This window comes from Chroicocephalus ridibundus, chromosome 7 (assembly GCF_963924245.1).
Source record: "Chroicocephalus ridibundus chromosome 7, bChrRid1.1, whole genome shotgun sequence".
In the NCBI taxonomy this organism is placed as follows: domain Eukaryota; kingdom Metazoa; phylum Chordata; class Aves; order Charadriiformes; family Laridae; genus Chroicocephalus; species Chroicocephalus ridibundus.
The window spans coordinates 51,414,301-51,430,577 of NC_086290.1; the positions used below are offsets into that span (position 1 = coordinate 51,414,301).

At 42.2% G+C, this 16,277-nt stretch overlaps 1 protein-coding gene across 5 annotated transcripts in view; it reads left to right on the top strand.

Moving 5' to 3' along the window:
- SYNRG (synergin gamma) overlaps positions 1 to 15,784 on the top strand; it is a 44,225-nt gene extending 28,441 nt beyond the window's left edge. For 3 of the 5 annotated variants that reach the window (XM_063340824.1, XM_063340826.1, XM_063340827.1), the window contains 8 exons: positions 4,099 to 4,701; positions 5,054 to 5,217; positions 5,963 to 6,016; positions 6,752 to 6,848; positions 7,136 to 7,284; positions 10,155 to 10,265; positions 10,724 to 10,759; positions 11,815 to 15,784. In XM_063340824.1, coding sequence (XP_063196894.1) covers positions 4,099 to 4,701; positions 5,054 to 5,217; positions 5,963 to 6,016; positions 6,752 to 6,848; positions 7,136 to 7,284; positions 10,155 to 10,265; positions 10,724 to 10,759; positions 11,815 to 11,946 — 1,346 coding nt within the window. In that variant the 3' untranslated portion in view covers positions 11,947 to 15,784. The remainder of the gene's footprint in view (positions 1 to 4,098; positions 4,702 to 5,053; positions 5,218 to 5,962; positions 6,017 to 6,751; positions 6,849 to 7,135; positions 7,285 to 10,154; positions 10,266 to 10,723; positions 10,760 to 11,814) is intronic. The other 2 variants (XM_063340825.1, XM_063340828.1) reach the window with 1 other exon arrangement.
- The last annotated feature ends 493 nt before the right edge of the window (positions 15,785 to 16,277 follow it).

Consider the following 16,277-nt stretch of genomic DNA (forward strand, 5'->3'; position numbering starts at 1 on the left):
TATTCCGTAGGTGCCTTGGCAGCTACTGCTCTGCCTCCCCAGCGGCGGCGTGGCTGGCTTGTGTAGCTGTAGCTGTCCCCAGGTGAGGAGCAGGCAGGCTGGACTGTGGCTTTGGGAGTTCAAAAGGGTTGGGAAGTAAATGGTAAATATTTCAAACCTTTTGCTTTGGAGGAAATACAAATTGGGGTTTTGTTTCTAAAGCTTTCGGAAACTTAACTGCGCTCCAGCATGACTCTGTGAAGATCACTTTTTCCATTCTTGGTCCACTAGAAAATATTTTTAAGGGGAAAAAAATGTGGTTACGTGATATTTGAATGGATCTGACTTTGATTTTTACAGACACACATGCAGCCGTCTCACCCTGCTCCCATCTTTAGGTGATCTGAGAGTCTCTGTCCAGTGGATTCAATCTGGGCTGTGTTTCCTGGTCTCACCAGGGCAAAGCTGACGGTGCCAATGATGTGTGGCTTTAACTCAATTGGGAGTAAGAGCTTTTTGGATTTTTATAACAGAACTAAACTCCAATCTGTTCTGTTGTTTCTGAACGACACCACAGGATTGCTACTGAGATTACTAAGGAGTACTGGTTTATGATGATATATTTCACTGAAATCTGTTGCTATATCTCTTGTGATAGGATTATAGGATTCCTAACGCATGATCAGTTTAAGATTTGCCCTGCTTCCACAGGGAATTTGCTGTATGCTCTCTAAAAAATGGTAACTAAAAAAAATCACTTTTAACTCTACAAAAAAAGATTGCGTGTCCTCAAAACAAAGCGTTTTTGTAGAATCTTGAATGGGTTTAGTTTTTACTCATTTTTTTGGATAAAATTTAATGCTTCTCATCAGTTCAGAATCTGTTCTTACTAAAAGTGTCCTCCAGAAGGAACTGGCGGGAGCTCCGTAGTGTCCATCTTCCCTAAGTGTGGTGCTTAGAAGTAATTATTTTTTTTTCCCACTTAATCATCTCTTGCTTTGAAAAAAAAAGTACTGATACACATGCATCTTCTTAAATTTTGAATGGCCATACCAGCAAAATGAAGCTTTTATTACAGCAGAGGCTAGAACTGCAGCATTTTAACTAGAGCTTTTTTTAATTCATTAAACGTATCTGTGGTCTTTAAGACAAAGGCTGTTGGAGGAGCAGTTCTTAACACCGCTTAATAAAACAACTTTTTGCCGGTAATAAAGATACCCGCATCACAAGTTCTCTAGGGCCAACAAAGAAGTGCTTTTCACGTGTAAACTGCTTTTTTGCTTATTAGTCTGTGGGGAGTTGCTCTGCTACCTGTTGGGGGGGGAAAAGCTCTTTTCATTACGCAGTGAATGTGCTTGGAGCTCAGATCAGCCTCCGGTTGGGCCGTAGCTACGACAAAGGTTAGGATTTTACTTCCTGGATGCCAAAGCATCTAACTTGTGGCAAAAGATTCTATGAAGTGCGGTGCATGGCACAGCAAAACATCGGGGGTTTTGCAATAGAATAAAAATTCTTATAAAACCTAGTTTGCCTTGGGTTATGGACAGCTGCGCATACATTCTTATTTTTTCATACTTCTCAATACTTCTCATACCGCGCAATCTTGGACTGGATCTGAAAGGTCCCTTCCAACCTAGACAATTCTATGACTCAATAAATTGTTTTAGGCCTGCTTTAGCTGTAAACACTTTCTCTCTGAACACGGTGTTTTTCCTGTAATATAATACCCCTAGGAAAGTTTACTCACCAGAGTTATCCTTTCATAACTATCCAAATAAATAAAATGTACAGAGTTGAACTGTTACATTTCATCTCAGCTTTTAGACCTACGCAGATGGGTTTCAGGTCTGCGTGAATTCACCTAGAGAATCTTGAATCTTAGTTTGTGAATAATTAAAATACTGTTCTGCCTCCCCTGCCGTGACCTATTGATGGCGGTTGAGGGTTGCCACCACAGCTGCTGGCTCTGCCTGTCCCCGAGCCAGGACCCGAGCAGGGGGACCGTGCTGACCTGGGCCTCTGGGATGTGTTTTCAGCTCAAACTCTTACCAGTTATCAAAGAAATCATTCACAATAGGTTGTGCAGAGCTTCACAGTTGGATCATCGCTCTTTCTTTTCATTTCCTGGTGAACACCCAAACAATAGCTGTGCTTAAATCTTTGCTGGGTTTTGGAGTCAACACAAATTGAAGGGGGGAGAAAAAAAAAAAGAGAAGGAGGTTGCCTAGTATGCTTTTCAAGATCCCAGGATTAATTACAGCTGGCTAACATTTTGGAGGTTATTCTGGCACTCTTTAATGCTAGCGAAGCTTTCATTTAACTTCTTTAAACAAAACCATGTATTTGAGAGCGCAAGGTGTGGTTTCTTGTGATAAATTACCGATCCCTTGCAAGTCAGCTGCTTTTCACCTCGCAGCCTTCTTTCTGCTCAGTTTTGCCATAAGCAGGTGATTTCATCTCTCGTCTGTTTACCCTTCTGTAAACTGCTTGCTCTACAAATTTAATATTCGAAATGGCACTTTGAAATCTTGCTGTCTGTATGCAAGGTGCTAAGGTTCGTTAGCGAGCTCCTGTCATGTGCAAATGCCGCAGCTGCAGGAAGATCTGATAGATGACACACCGAGCCTCGCTGACCCGTGGCAAGGGGCCTTTTATTGTCGTAGCCATTAAACTCTAACATTATATTGTATATTTGTTGGACTTTTTAATTAGCTATGTATGTGGGTCATGCCTGGAAAGCAGCCTAAAGCGGAGCCTGCTCTCCCCTTCCAGTAAAATGAATAAATGAAGGCAGAAATGTTTTGTTAAAATGGTTTAATCCTGGGGCTGGTGTGGCCAGATTGAATAACGAGGGCAGCTGGAAAGTCAGCTTCTTCCCGCCCTGGCTGTATTAAACCCAAGTTGCTGGTACTGTGTGCCAGCCGGTTAAGACCATAATGTTTATCAGAAGAGTCTCAGCTAAAAGCATGCTAAGAGAATATATTTTCTGGTTTGGGTTGGCTTTACCTCGAGACCGTTTGACCCTAGGCACTGAGCAGCGGCTCAATGTCTGATCCAAACTGACAATCCTTAATGCTGGAAAACAAATGCCAAATGTAGTATAGTAGAGCTTTTTTTTTTTTTTTTAATGCTTTAATGAAAACTCCCCAGCCCCTGGCTCTCTGTGCCTTCGCTATGGATCAATCTCAGTCTAGACTAACGTGAAAGATCAGTTGAATGAGTAGAGGACAAAGCCCAGCAGCCCCCGGTCGCGGTGCGGGCTCCATTGCTGCTCTAACGTGAGCAACCGGGCTGTATCTCATCCCTGCTCACGGCAGTGAGGAGAACCTGTTGGCCCATAGAATTGCCAGGTGAGTAGAAATGTTTGGAGCTTTTTGCAAAATAACTGGCTTTTTCTCTCTACTTAACCAAATAAATAGTCTGTAAAAGCTAAACCACGATCTTCGCACTGTTCGCGTCATTCCTGGAACCCGTAAGTTTGAAGAGTCGGCCGTGTGGCACCGCAGTAACGGCGATAAGCTTAAACAGGATTTCTATTTTTTTTTTTTTTCAAATTCTTGCAGCATATTTTATACATTATTTGTATCAAAGCATGAATATAAAATGAAAGTGTGTTAATACTTTATCGGAGGGAATGGAAAAGTTAGCCCAGTCTTCTGTGTGGTTGGTTTTGATAAGATGAAATAATGCGATGTTTGAGTTGCTAATGTTTACGTTTTGATTGTAGATTCTGCCGCCAGCATCGGAAAAATGAACTGGTGATCTGTGTAGTCTGTACTGTCTAGAAACATTTATTTATATTTATATATATTTTTTTAGTGTTTCTTCACTACCCGTAGTGGGATGGTGACTTTCAGCTTAAAATATAAGACAATATTCAAAGGTCAAGGCTTACATTTATTAAATGGTGAAATTTCTGTACTAAATGCTTAGGTATTTTTCAGATCTATTTTTTTTTTCTTCCCCAAACTCCAGTTTAAGCCTCGTTGAAACAACAATTCACTGTGTTTGTTCTCGCAGTTCTTTAAGACTCTTGGCAAGTTGATATTGTTTTTGTACGCTGTACAGAGATTAATGTTTGAGCTTCAGCTTCTAATGGTAGGGGTTTGTTTTTCTCAGATATAGATGACTTAAAATGTGCCCCATTTGGAAGCTACAACAGTGGGTCTGCAGTCAGCAGCCTGGCAAGCTATGACTGGTCTGACAAAGAAGACATTCATCCGGCCAAGAAGCTCTCCTCCTTTGTCCTGTCTGCAGGAAGTGGATCCTCTGCGGCAACTTCTGTTCTTCAGAAGAAGGAGACCTTGTTTGGCAGTTCAGAAAGCATTACCATGACAACAGTTTCCAAAGTGACAACCTTTTCCAGTGAGGATGCTTTACAGGATGTTTCCTTTGCAGCCTTTGCAAACTTTAAAGACTCTGGACCAATATCTAGCGGTCCAAGTGATGATGACATTGGAGACTTCGGTGATTTTGCAAGACCTTCATCAGAAGCACAGGATGCGGCAGCAGCAGCTGACACAAACCAAGAGGCAGATTTCCTTGCTAGTGGTATCTCTTCTGAACTGCAAAGAGAGTCCGCAGATGACTTTGGAGAATTCCAAAGTGAAAAGCCAAAAATCAGCAAGTTTGACTTCTTGGTGGCGACTTCTCAAGGCAAGGTGAAGTCTAGTGAAGAAATGATCAAGAGCGAGCTGGCTACCTTTGACTTGTCTGTTCAAGGTAAGCGTGCTCAGGGTGGAGGAAGCCCATAACGCATGTGTTTAGCAAAGGCTAATTTTTACAATCAAATTATAAATTAGCCAGTGGGGTTTGTTCCAAAGGCTACTGGAAACAAGCTGAATCTTCTCATTGATTTCTATTGCGTTTGGAGCAGGTCTTTTTCTAGAAGAAAAAATTTTGTGCCAAAAAAATCGTTAAGAATTGAGGAACTGGGGAAATTTGCACCAGTCACCGAGTAAATAGAAGGCTTTGTTCCTCTGGAGTAGCAGGGCATCCCTACTACTTTATTCATTTTAAATAGTCCATGCCTTTATGGTTAAAAGACTAACTTGTTTATATCCGAACTTTTTAGGGTCTCATAAAAGGAGCTTAAGCCTAGGAGACCGAGAAATAAGTCGCTCTTCCCCTTTACCGGTTTTGGAACAGCCATTTAGAGATCGTTCGAATACTCTAAGTGAGAAGCCTGCTTTGCCTGTCATCAGAGACAAATACAAAGACTTGACTGGGGAAGTTGAGGTAAGGAAGTACCGGGAATACAAGTAAATTGGCAATGACTTTCATCGGTGTGATACCAAGGGTGTTCTGTATCCCAGCGCTTTGGGACTTTAGCTCTTTGAAATTAGGGTATGATTCTAAGATAGCATCTAGATGTTTCGATGGGAAACTGCTTATAAAGGAGGTGTCTCCTCTCCTGTCTTTAAAGTCTTGTGAAGGGGGAATAAAATGCTCTTGTCTGAAAGTCAGTCAGAATCACTTGACCTTGCAGTCTAAGCTTGTAACTGGAAATTAGTTACGACTTAAATCTAATCCCAGTTTTGGCACCGAGACCATTGGCTTTTGGAAATGGCTTAACTTTTTTGGCTGTGTTGTAGTTATTTCTCTTGCTCATCTTCAGAATGGATGGTGAAAGGACTTGGATTAAATTCTGCTAATCCCTATTTGTAGAACAGCAGACCTGTAACAAATGTGTCGGGAGTAGATATGTGCAAAGCAAACTTTTAACCTGTTCATATATGTTCTTTCTTTTGAAACTAGTTCTAACTCCCAGAAATCAAATTTTAGAGTTCAGGTGCAAAGAGAATATTTAAAGAGAGTGTGTGTGTGTGTGGGGGGGGGGAATTAGGAATAGGTATGTTAAAAGTTTACATAGCTAATCTGCAAATAATCTCTTAAAATGCCTGTTTACTGTATGTCTGTTGCGATAGGAGAAAGGGAAATGAGCGTAGGACCGAGATTCAGACTGTCCTTTTCTTTCAAATAGGAAAGCGAGAGGTACGCGTATGAATGGCAGAGATGCTTGGAGAGTGCCCTGCAAGTAAGTGTCTGGTCTCCTCTGAAACCTTCTCCTCCGTCCTGTGGGTACCACCTCATCCAGAGTTTAAGCCCGTATAGGCACAGAAAGGGTGTGAATCAGCCCGAGTGGATTACAGTTTTGAACCCAAAAGCTGTCACACAGCAGAAGCGTTACCTCCTCGGTTTAAGATCCTGTGCTAATCTCCCTGTCACTTCGGCTTTAGTTTGGCTTTTGCCTAAATTTTCAGGTTACCTAGTTAATGCGGTGTTCCCATGTTTTGGGTGCCCAGTAAAGATACCTTGTTCGAGGCACTGATACCAGCTGGCTCCTCCGCACGTTTTGTGAAATGGGCTTGTGTAATGTGCTGTGTGGAGAGGCCATGAATTTTCTGGTCACGGGTGTCAGGTGTTTCACAGCCAGATTAGTTTTCCTTAAAATTTCTTTGCGTTTGAGTATTAGACAGCCAAAACTGTGTATGCTATTATTAAACTAGATTGCAATGCACGCATACTCTTAAAACTATTATTTTGGTAGTGAAAATATTTGGGGGAATACGTTAAGGTTTTAAATGTTCCTATTTTTCCCCTGATCTAGTTACAGCATGAATGTACAAAAACATGGGATGAAGCACGGCAATTATTTCTTATTTAATTTACCTCCTTTTTTGTATAATAGTTTCTGTTGGGGACAGCCTTGTTCATAATGATTATTTTAAAGTAGGTAACACCGTAGTTTTATGAAATTCATTTCCACCAGGTCATAAAGAAAGCGAATGATACCTTAAATGGAATAAGTAGTTCATCCGTTTGCACTGAAGTTATCCAGTCTGCTCAAGGCATGGAATATTTACTAGGTATGTTTTAATTTACCATGTCTCTTACATTGAAAGTTCTCCTCTGAAAAAACAGTAATATATAATCACTCTTTTCAAAACGGTATTATTTTTTAGCTTAATCTTTGCCTGCACCGAAATAACAAACAACTCTTCTGCTACATAACTGTAATTACTACTTCGAAATAACCGTCCATGACCACCTTCTGTGTGCCATGCCTATTTTGTGCTATTTCTGAGCTAAAATATCAGGAACCTGTGCTTGCAGTGAATTCTCTGCAATCCTCCACTGTGTTTTCTATTGACAGGGGTTGTTGAAGTCTACAGAGTAACAAAGAGAGTTGAACTGGGTATCAAAGCCACTGCCGTTTGCAGTGAGAAACTCCAGCAGCTGCTGAAGGATATTGATAAAGTGTGGAACAACCTAATAAGCTTCATGTCACTTGCTGCTTTAACGGTAAGACCAAAAATAAGCTACGCCTTTACTAAAAAAAAAAAAATAAAAAAAAAATCATAATTGCATGTAAAATGACTTCACGGGGTGTTCTAACTTTACAGTATGTATTTTCCTCTTGCAAAATGGAAATGTGCTTATTTGTGATATCTAGTTCAAAGCTCCCTGTATGACAAGTTTTACTTATGTGCAAACATGGTGTTATTTTACTAAATATCTTAATGATTTAGATGATAGCCTGTGTGTCTGTGGACCTCTGCAATAAGGGAAATTTAGTAAAATTGAAATAAGTGATTTTATGAAGCCAGAATAGTGTGGTCCTATCTTGTCTTTGTAATATCTCTGCAATTAGCTGTACTGCTCACAATACAGGAGCACACAGTGGAGCAACACGGGCATAACTCAACTGTTTTCCTTTCTCTCTGCATTTGGAAATGCCTGAGTTTGTTTTGGTTCCTGCTACAGCCTAAATAGCTTTTCCTCCTCTGAATAGAACCACCAGAAAAAGCTCCATTGCTCTGACACAGCCTGGTAGGAGCTCGAGGGCTTTCTACAGAACCGGGCAGGGTTGCAGGGAGTGATGGCGAGGGGCTGCCTGAGGGGTGGCCTTTGAGAGAAAGCGCATCCCACGGGAAGGGATGGGAAAGGAACTGGGAAAAAGAGGGGCACACTGGGCCCAGGTACAGAATACACACAATCAGAAGGCAAAAAAATCACCTTGCCGTTAAATACCTTGCACTTTTTTGCGTGTGTATGTTGCAGGAATTGCAATGTGCAAAATGGCTTTCTTTACCGGTGGTAAAACTCAAATTTTTAGGGAATTGTCGGTGTGTAGGTGCTTGATACTGTCTTGCATAATGGATCCCTTTAGCTCATACACACCTCTTTAACTCTCAGTCAGTAGCAGTACCTCGCATCAAGCATCAATAAGGAGATCATTACCATGGTTATGTTTTCATTGAACATTTTAATTTGTAGCTTCCTTCTTCCAATGCATCTGTAGCCACTAAAGATTTTTTGCTCCCCAATTAACGCTTATTTATAAGTCAGGCCCAGAGTACTTGGTCTCTGCTTGAAAGAGCCATCTTCAGCTCCCTGTCGTTCCCTGCAGAACAGGTACTATAGATCATCAGTCCCTTTTTACACACCTTTTACACATTTTTAAACCTCTCCAATCCAAACAGGGGTGGCAAGCAGGTATTTTTGGTGTTGTCCTGTGTTGCACAAAGCCTGTCATAATGTGAAATTTATACTTTCGATATTTTACTGCTTGGCAGATGAAGTTGATAAACGGGGACTCATCTGTTTGAACTCGGGCATTGTTTATAGTAACAATCTAAAAAGCTTTCAGGATCCTCTCTTGATTTAAGCAAGTGGATTAAAATTTAGTTCTTAAAATGCTTTTCCTTGGAAGATTACAGGGATTACTTTAAAGTCTGAAGCGTGGCCACATGTTCTCTGAGCTACGGCGGTGCAGATAAATTTTAAACATATTGGGAGCAGTGAATAATGACTTCTCCAACACACACAATACCCCTGAAGTTGTCCGAGCTACCTCCTGTAGCGCTCAGAATTGTCCCTTTCTGTGTTTGCCTTCTCTGCCTGGGTCACTGGAAGGTGTGCAATCCATTCCTTCTTCCCCTGGTCTTGCAGCCACGCATCCCAAATGATGCAGAAGTGCCAATTAAGTAGGAGAAGTATTCTAGCTCAGAGGCATGTGCTTGGAAAGGTTAATTTTATCTTTTAAAGGATTTTGTTACAAGGTAATTTTATGCACAGCCTTGTGGTTTTTCACTGCAAATTACAGGATGACCTTCTCATTTGCTTCACTCATGCATTTGGTAAACAAATATTAGAGTGCCTTTATTAATTTGATTGATCTACTTAAAGATTAAAGGGTGTTTTTTTCAGGATTCCAATTATTCTCCAGCCGTTCAGCAGGGGAGCGTGATCGGCATACCCAGAGCGTGGATTAAGAGTACACGTGTTCTGGGATCACACCATTTTTATTTATTTTTTTTTTAAGCTTCTTGCATTTTTAGTCATTGTTTTCATTTGCGCTGCTATCGTCTTCAAGCAAAACTTCAACAGTTTTATACCACCCTTATGCAAAGTTTTAAGTTATCATTTATCTTGTGGCTGAAATGTAAGACTGTGTACCAGAAAAATGACTATATTCACTTATTACTTATTTCCAGGTTTATTTTCCCAGCCTTTGCCTCTTTTTAACCTGAGCTCGTGTACGGCTGGTGACTTTAATTCTTCTATGGTTTGGTTAACCGTAATATCCCATTTTGCGCTGCTGCGCCGTATTCTAGCTTCAGGAAAAAGTTCAGGAAGAATAACAACTGCCCTTTTTTGATCAGGCAATAATACGGAATTTGGGACAATAAACACTGGTACAGACACGGCTTCAAATGGCAACTGGGGAAAGCCGTGCTGGCCGCTGCCTCCTCTCCTGCAGCTGCACAAATAGCCGTCGCACACCACTGTTTATCTTCCTCCCGTTCTTCATACGCTGCGGCTGAAATGGAGCGGCCGCTGCCCGCGCTCTTTCCTCAGAAGTTTCTTCCCCTTTTGATGTGGGAATGTGGAACTTAAGAAAACTTTCCTTTGTAGTCTTAACCCTTTTTTCAAGAGCGCGAGTGTTATAAATTAATGCTGATGGAGGCTGCATAGCAGGATCGCGAATACGCACTAATGGCTTTGATTAAATCACGCGTCAATCTATGAGAAAAACGTAACATGTCATCCCTGCCATGGTGCCGGTGTGATACCATGGCTCTCGGTGGCAACCGGATCGATAACTTTTATCATGATATCTGAAATCCAGTCACTGAAAACACCTAAATTTTATTGTCTTGTTTCTTTAGCCAGATGAAAACTCACTGGATTTCTCTTCTTGTATGCTGCGTCCAGGGATTAAAAACGCCCAAGATCTTGCCTGTGGGGTCTGTCTTCTAAACGTGGATTCAAGAAGTAAAGTAAGTACAGTGGCCTCTACTGTTACACTCATTTTTAATTTACAGTTTGGACTTTCATTTAGGCCTTGGGTGTATTTAAAAAAAATTTCATGGCTGTAACTTGTAAATGGAAGTGGCAAAGGCAAAGTCTGACCTATAGGTGGGACTCTAATGGCCAATGTCCTGCCTTCATTGGGCTTTGGGGATGACACAGACGTAGTTAAAGGGATGAGGAGTTAAATTGTTCATAAAAGGGAAGAAACTGGGATACTGAGACTTAAAAAGTATATCTATTTTTTAAAAAAAATAAAAATCTGTTAATGTCTTCTCTTTATGAAATGCATCTCTGAGGCTCACCAGGAGGGGAGTATTGCAATGAGCAGAGCTGGGAGGGAATCCCAGGATGTGTACAGAGTAATGCCAACCCATTAACATATTTCGGCAGTTTTGCTGACTTTTTGGTTTCAACGTTATTTCAGAAAGAAGAGAAACCTGTGGAAGAGCTTCCTAGAAAAGTACGAATCTGTAAAAAACATATTCCTTATAGAATCATTCTTAGTTGAGTGTGGAAGGCTGAACTGCTAACTGGTTTCAGCTGTCATTCTCAATTGTACCAATCATGAATCCTTTTCTTCTAGTCATTTTTTGTGACCGTTAACACTTGATCTGATCAACTAACATGCTCTAGAGCCTCCCCTTTGTCTTGTCTGCATGCTTGTATGTCGTGAATAGCTTTCTGGTTTTGTGCTACTTCTGTGTGGTAGAAAATCCACTGCAGTGAGTTTCTGAGTTTGTAGCTGCCTGTGTGTCTGTCGCAGGTTGGGGGGAACTGTCGGGTTTTTTTCATACAAATATTGACTTTTGGCTGTATGTAGTAGGCAATGGCATTTTTAGAAATCTCTGCAGGAAGCCCAGGGTGTGGGGAACAGGGTTAGAATATTTTTTTTTTTAAATAGGTGGCTGTGAAGCATTGGAAAGTATCTCCTAGCAACAAACATCGAGATGTTTTAAGCTCGTTCCTGGCTTCGCACGCTCTGTTCAGAAGCTCCTATTGTAAAGCAGGTTTTAATTAACAGAACTCAATTCTGTTTAATTAGCAGAAGAAAGTAGACCAAATTCAACCTAAAATAACACTTAATACCAAGAATTGCGCCTGCCTGAATCACAGCAAAATTTGACCCAGTGAAATAGATGCAGTAGCTGTGTCCTGGATGGCAGAAGCAGCATTTATCTTGCATGGGCACGTCGCAGAACTAGGAGATGCATGAAACAGGGTGAGTTCGTTGCCAGGTGTCAGATCAGACGACGTGCTAATCGGATGGCTGCCCTAACAGGGGGTGTATCAGGCAACGTATGCGCCAGGTGTGATGTCAGGAGCTTTTGCCCACCTGCAAACGCTTTGCAGGCTAAAATAAAATATAGTTTATTGGGTGGTCTGTTCAGAGCGAGAGGGTCCTACCGTGCTGTGCCAGTCTGGGGCGATCCCTGCGCACTCTCCATTTCCCACTCTAGTTTCTAGATCCTGGAATAGATGAGATTGTCACACTTGTTTCAATTCTTGTTATTTTAGGCCTTTAATTCGGAAACGGATAACTTTAAGCTGGCGTATGGAGGGCACCAATACCATGCAAGCTGTGCAAATTTCTGGATCAACTGTGTGGAGCCAAAACCGCCAGGTCTCATTTTGCCAGACCTGCTCTGAAAGCAGTTGCACTGAAGACGGAGTATCGGGTCTGATAATGCGGGAGACTGGGGGTAAATTGTGCGTTAGGGTAAGTGGAAAGGCTTGAGGTGTGGTTAGTGTTTGAAAGGTTTCGGTTTGATTTCTGTACAGTAATGGGCTAAAGCCACCGTTGCACGTACAAATGTGCATCGCATACACACACATTGCTCATGAAGAATTTCACTTGAAATGGCCAGGGTTTCGGAAATAACCAGAAAAAAACTGTAGTGTGGCAAAAAACGCGGCATGTCAGTCGTTCTCAAGCTGGAAACGGGTTAGTCTTTGTAACAAACCAGTCTGCTAACCGGGTGCATAAACCTCTGAGAGAGGCCAGTACCGAGCTTCCAAGAAAAACTGAAATGCTAGACTGATTTGCATAGAAGTGACCACTTAAATACTTGAAGTACATAGTTGCAAACAAATCTTTTCTTTAATGTTTTTGGTATACGGACCACGATGGTTTTCTTTCAATGTTTGCTGCTATACTATTGCAATGCACGAGGCACCGTAACTTTCAAGGCAAAATGAATTATTGACTTAGAAGGAATGAGACTGCCTAGAGCCATTGTATATTTATACTTCCACTGTTCTGTATTTTAAATTATACTGTATTCGTCTGCATAGCTGGGTAGTAGTGGGGGATAAGGACTGGAAAACAATACATTGAAATTTTCCCTATCATATCTGGAGTCCAGGCAGCTGGATTTTAAAACTCGCAATCTTTGCGAATCTGTTGTAAATACTCCTTCCTTGGGCCTGTCCTGAACTGCAGGTATGATTTGTTGTGTTTCACCCGACCCTTTGGTAGTTGTGCGGCTGCATCACTGTTGAAAATCGGGCTCTACTGATACAGCGTGTCTGCCCCTCTCTATATATTACCTTTTTTCTACGTTAATATGCTTTTCTCGATGGGATGCCTGTGTGTAACTTGTGCAATCTCCTGCTATCTGTAATAACGTGTTTTTCTGACTCAGAACTGGCAGCGCGAGATGCCCCTTAGCTCCTGCTCCAGGTGGGTGTGATTTAACCCCGAGACTTGCTCTTCTCAAGCAGGCTATTTTTCGAAGCAGGCTATCGCGCTCCTGCCCTTTCGTTGCTTATGGTAGGTACAGCTCCCTGGGCTGGAGGAGGTTAGTATAATAGACTGTCACCAAATGTGACCCATACATCTAAAGTACCCCGTTCGCCCTTCAGATACCATATCCACACCACAGTGCTGTCAGCTTTAGCGCTCGTTACAGAATTTTAAACCTAGTGGGAGCCTCATGGCATTATTTTACGAGCCTTACCGCTATACGGTCTTAGTCTGCGGTGAACGAAATGGGGTGTATAGCCATCAGCTACAACTTGCTGCTTAATTCTTTGACTTAAGTTTCTCGGATCTCTAGAAAATCTCCCCTCTCTCCAAAGATACCAACAGCTTTTTCCAAGTTAATCTTGCCTCCGTTGTAAGTAGCTGGCAGTGACCGGTGGTTGTTTGCTGAAATAGAAATTACAAAGAGGAAAAATGATGCTTCGTGTTTTAAAAAAAAAAAAAAAAAAGGCTTAGTTATACCAAACTATTAATTATACCAAATGAAACAATCTTGGCTAATAAGAGTGCTAGGTGTCTGGCCCCTTATTTACACAAATTAAAATAAATCTTCCTGCTGCCTGAAATTAGCTCATTCATAAAATAAGCAACTTGTGCCTCCAGTCGCAAGCTCGAGCTAATCAAGTGGCAGATTTTTTCAATCGTGTGACAGTGACTGCCTGCCTTCTGTTGCCCAGTAATTATCAAAAAAAGGGCAGTCACTCATCGCTTGTTCTCCATTTCATTTATTAGGTGTGAAATAGTTACAGCAGCCAGCGCCGTCGCTTTTGACCACATACATTGTTTTCCGCCGTAATTAGGGGCCGCTGTATACATCACCAGGGCAAGTATTCCCATTGATGTTTGGGGTCTGCTCAGCACAGAACGCCTGCGCTCGCGTTTGCATCCTGAATTACAGAAGCACTTCAGCATTGTCTGACTTCAAGCAAATGCTTCGTCTTGCTGCAAGCGAGGGAACTTCTCAAGTGGTTTTGAGTATCTGGCTGACGCAAAGGCTGTTGCTTATGAAAACGCTATTATTAGGAAAAGGGAGTTTATTGTTAGCCTGGGTTTCCACCACAGTTCCTGAAGACTTAGCTAGATAGGATTTTTTTTTTCTAATTAAAAGAGAATGCCACAAATAAAAGAGGCCACAACGTGAAACTTAAAGCAACCAATATTTCAAATGCAGTACCAGCTTTGTTGTCATAAAAGCATTTTTCAGTGATGTTTTTCTTGTGCTGGTTAATGTACTTGGTAAGCAAGTAAGTTCCCCCTGTAAGATGCATCCAGCGTGTCTTTTGGCCCATAAAAATAAGGAATCGGCATTTACAATTATAATCGCAGCAGAGCTTACTGAAGTATGACACTAGTGCTGGCTTGCTCCCTACAGAAGGGAAAGCAGCAGGCGACGTTACCGCGTTCGTGGCAAGCAGAGAGCGTCCTTCTGAACTGAACACCTTTACGTCATGGGAATACACCAAATGTTTTGGATGTAGATCCCCTCGATAAAGGCATTGCACAACGAGGATCATCTCCCTCCCCTATCCTAGTCCTTACAATGACTCACTGTTGCATTCGGCATCTTCTCACAGGCGACACTGCCAGCCAAAGCCCGGTGTCCTTGCAATCTGTATCCAAGGTTACGGTATTTTCTACAGTGCGTTCTAGCAGACCGCGTTCCCCCGCTTCCTTTCCGCACAGGCGAATGGACATGCTGCTGCCTTTCGCTTTGGTTGTGTTGAATCCCGTAAACGTAACTCCTTTGTCTGCATGTCTCTTTTCCTAGGAACAAAAGCGAGAAACGTAGGGGTTTTTTTATTTAATGTACGCGTTCTCTGGAGCTGCCTTGGGATTACCTGTGGAAAGTGGGTTTTCTATGTATTTGTGTATATTTGGAATTTTAAGAGATTATTCGCTTGGTTATTTAATGTATATTATTGCTTTACCCAGCTGTATTCCTGATGCTTCCGCGCTGGCTTCGTGCGGGGTGGTTTTTCCTCGGGGAGCGAACCGAGCGCTCCAGCCCGTCCCCTGCCCCTCCAGCGCCAGGTTTGGGTTGAGTGCGTCCCGGATCGGCTGCAGCCGCTCCGAGGTTGTTTGTGGCATAGGAGTTGTTGTTCCGTTCTGCATTTGACCCTTCCGCTGGCTTTTTCCTCTCCGGCAGCAGCTTCTCTTCACCTGCGTTTGTTTTGAGCAGCTCCTTCCTCGAAATCTGTGTGGTATATACGAAGTGATAGTGAAGTTCAACCTAAGGTTGAGAAGAAGCTCATGAAAACCCAAGGAATGCTCCAATTTCTAGTTAGCTACATGTCAGATTAATTAAACTTGAAGCAAAAAACCTGCCTTTTCAATAAAAGCTGCTATTGTACAAACTACTTTTTCTTTAAGATCCACCCCCCCGCCCCCCTCCCGGACCTGTGTTTTATTCCAGTTCTCAATATTAAAATATGAATGTCATAATTTTATGAAGCAAAGTGGTCAGAAAACTTCTCTTTATATTGTGATTCTTTATTCTTCCCTCTGGGTGAATGTTATTTGTCTTCTAGAAGTGGTTTTGCCCTTAGTAGTTGGAGCTGTTTCGGTTCGTGCTACGCTGGAGTCGCTGCTGATATTTTAAATCCAATGAGAATAAGTGTTATTAATTGACTTTAGTACTTTACTCCCTTAATTATTGCAATGATTTATAAATCCTTTGTTGAGATTCAAACCTTGTTTTCAATAAAGAGCTCATTTCATATCTGACCAACCCGTGGAGTGGCTTGTTCCAGGCTGCAGCCAGAAACAAAAACGCTTCTTGCTTTTTCCTTTTCCTGCTTGTTGGTGCCCAAACGTTGTCCCCTCCGGCGGGAGGGAGCTCCGCGGGCACTGGCTCCTCCACAGGAATACACGGGCTGGGTGAAACCTTCCCCGGGCTCGGGAGAAGCCTTGAGAGGTTGGCCAAAAGTGCCATAAAGGTAATGAAGCTGCAGAAAGCGAAACCTTCTTTGTGGTGGGTACGTGAAAGACGTCTCACCCAATAACATAGACAATTCTGCAGGCGCTTAAGATATCGGCCATTTGGGAAAGCCTCTGGGGAGCAGGAGGAACGATCTTCCCCACAGATCCTGCTGGTGTGGTCCCAGCGATCCGGAGGTAAACTGGGGCTCTGGCTGTTCTTTGGTTTCCACAGATTTGAGGATGCATGAAAAACTGTGTTTTGAGGGGTGGGAAACCAGCCGCTTGTGTAAAGTATCTT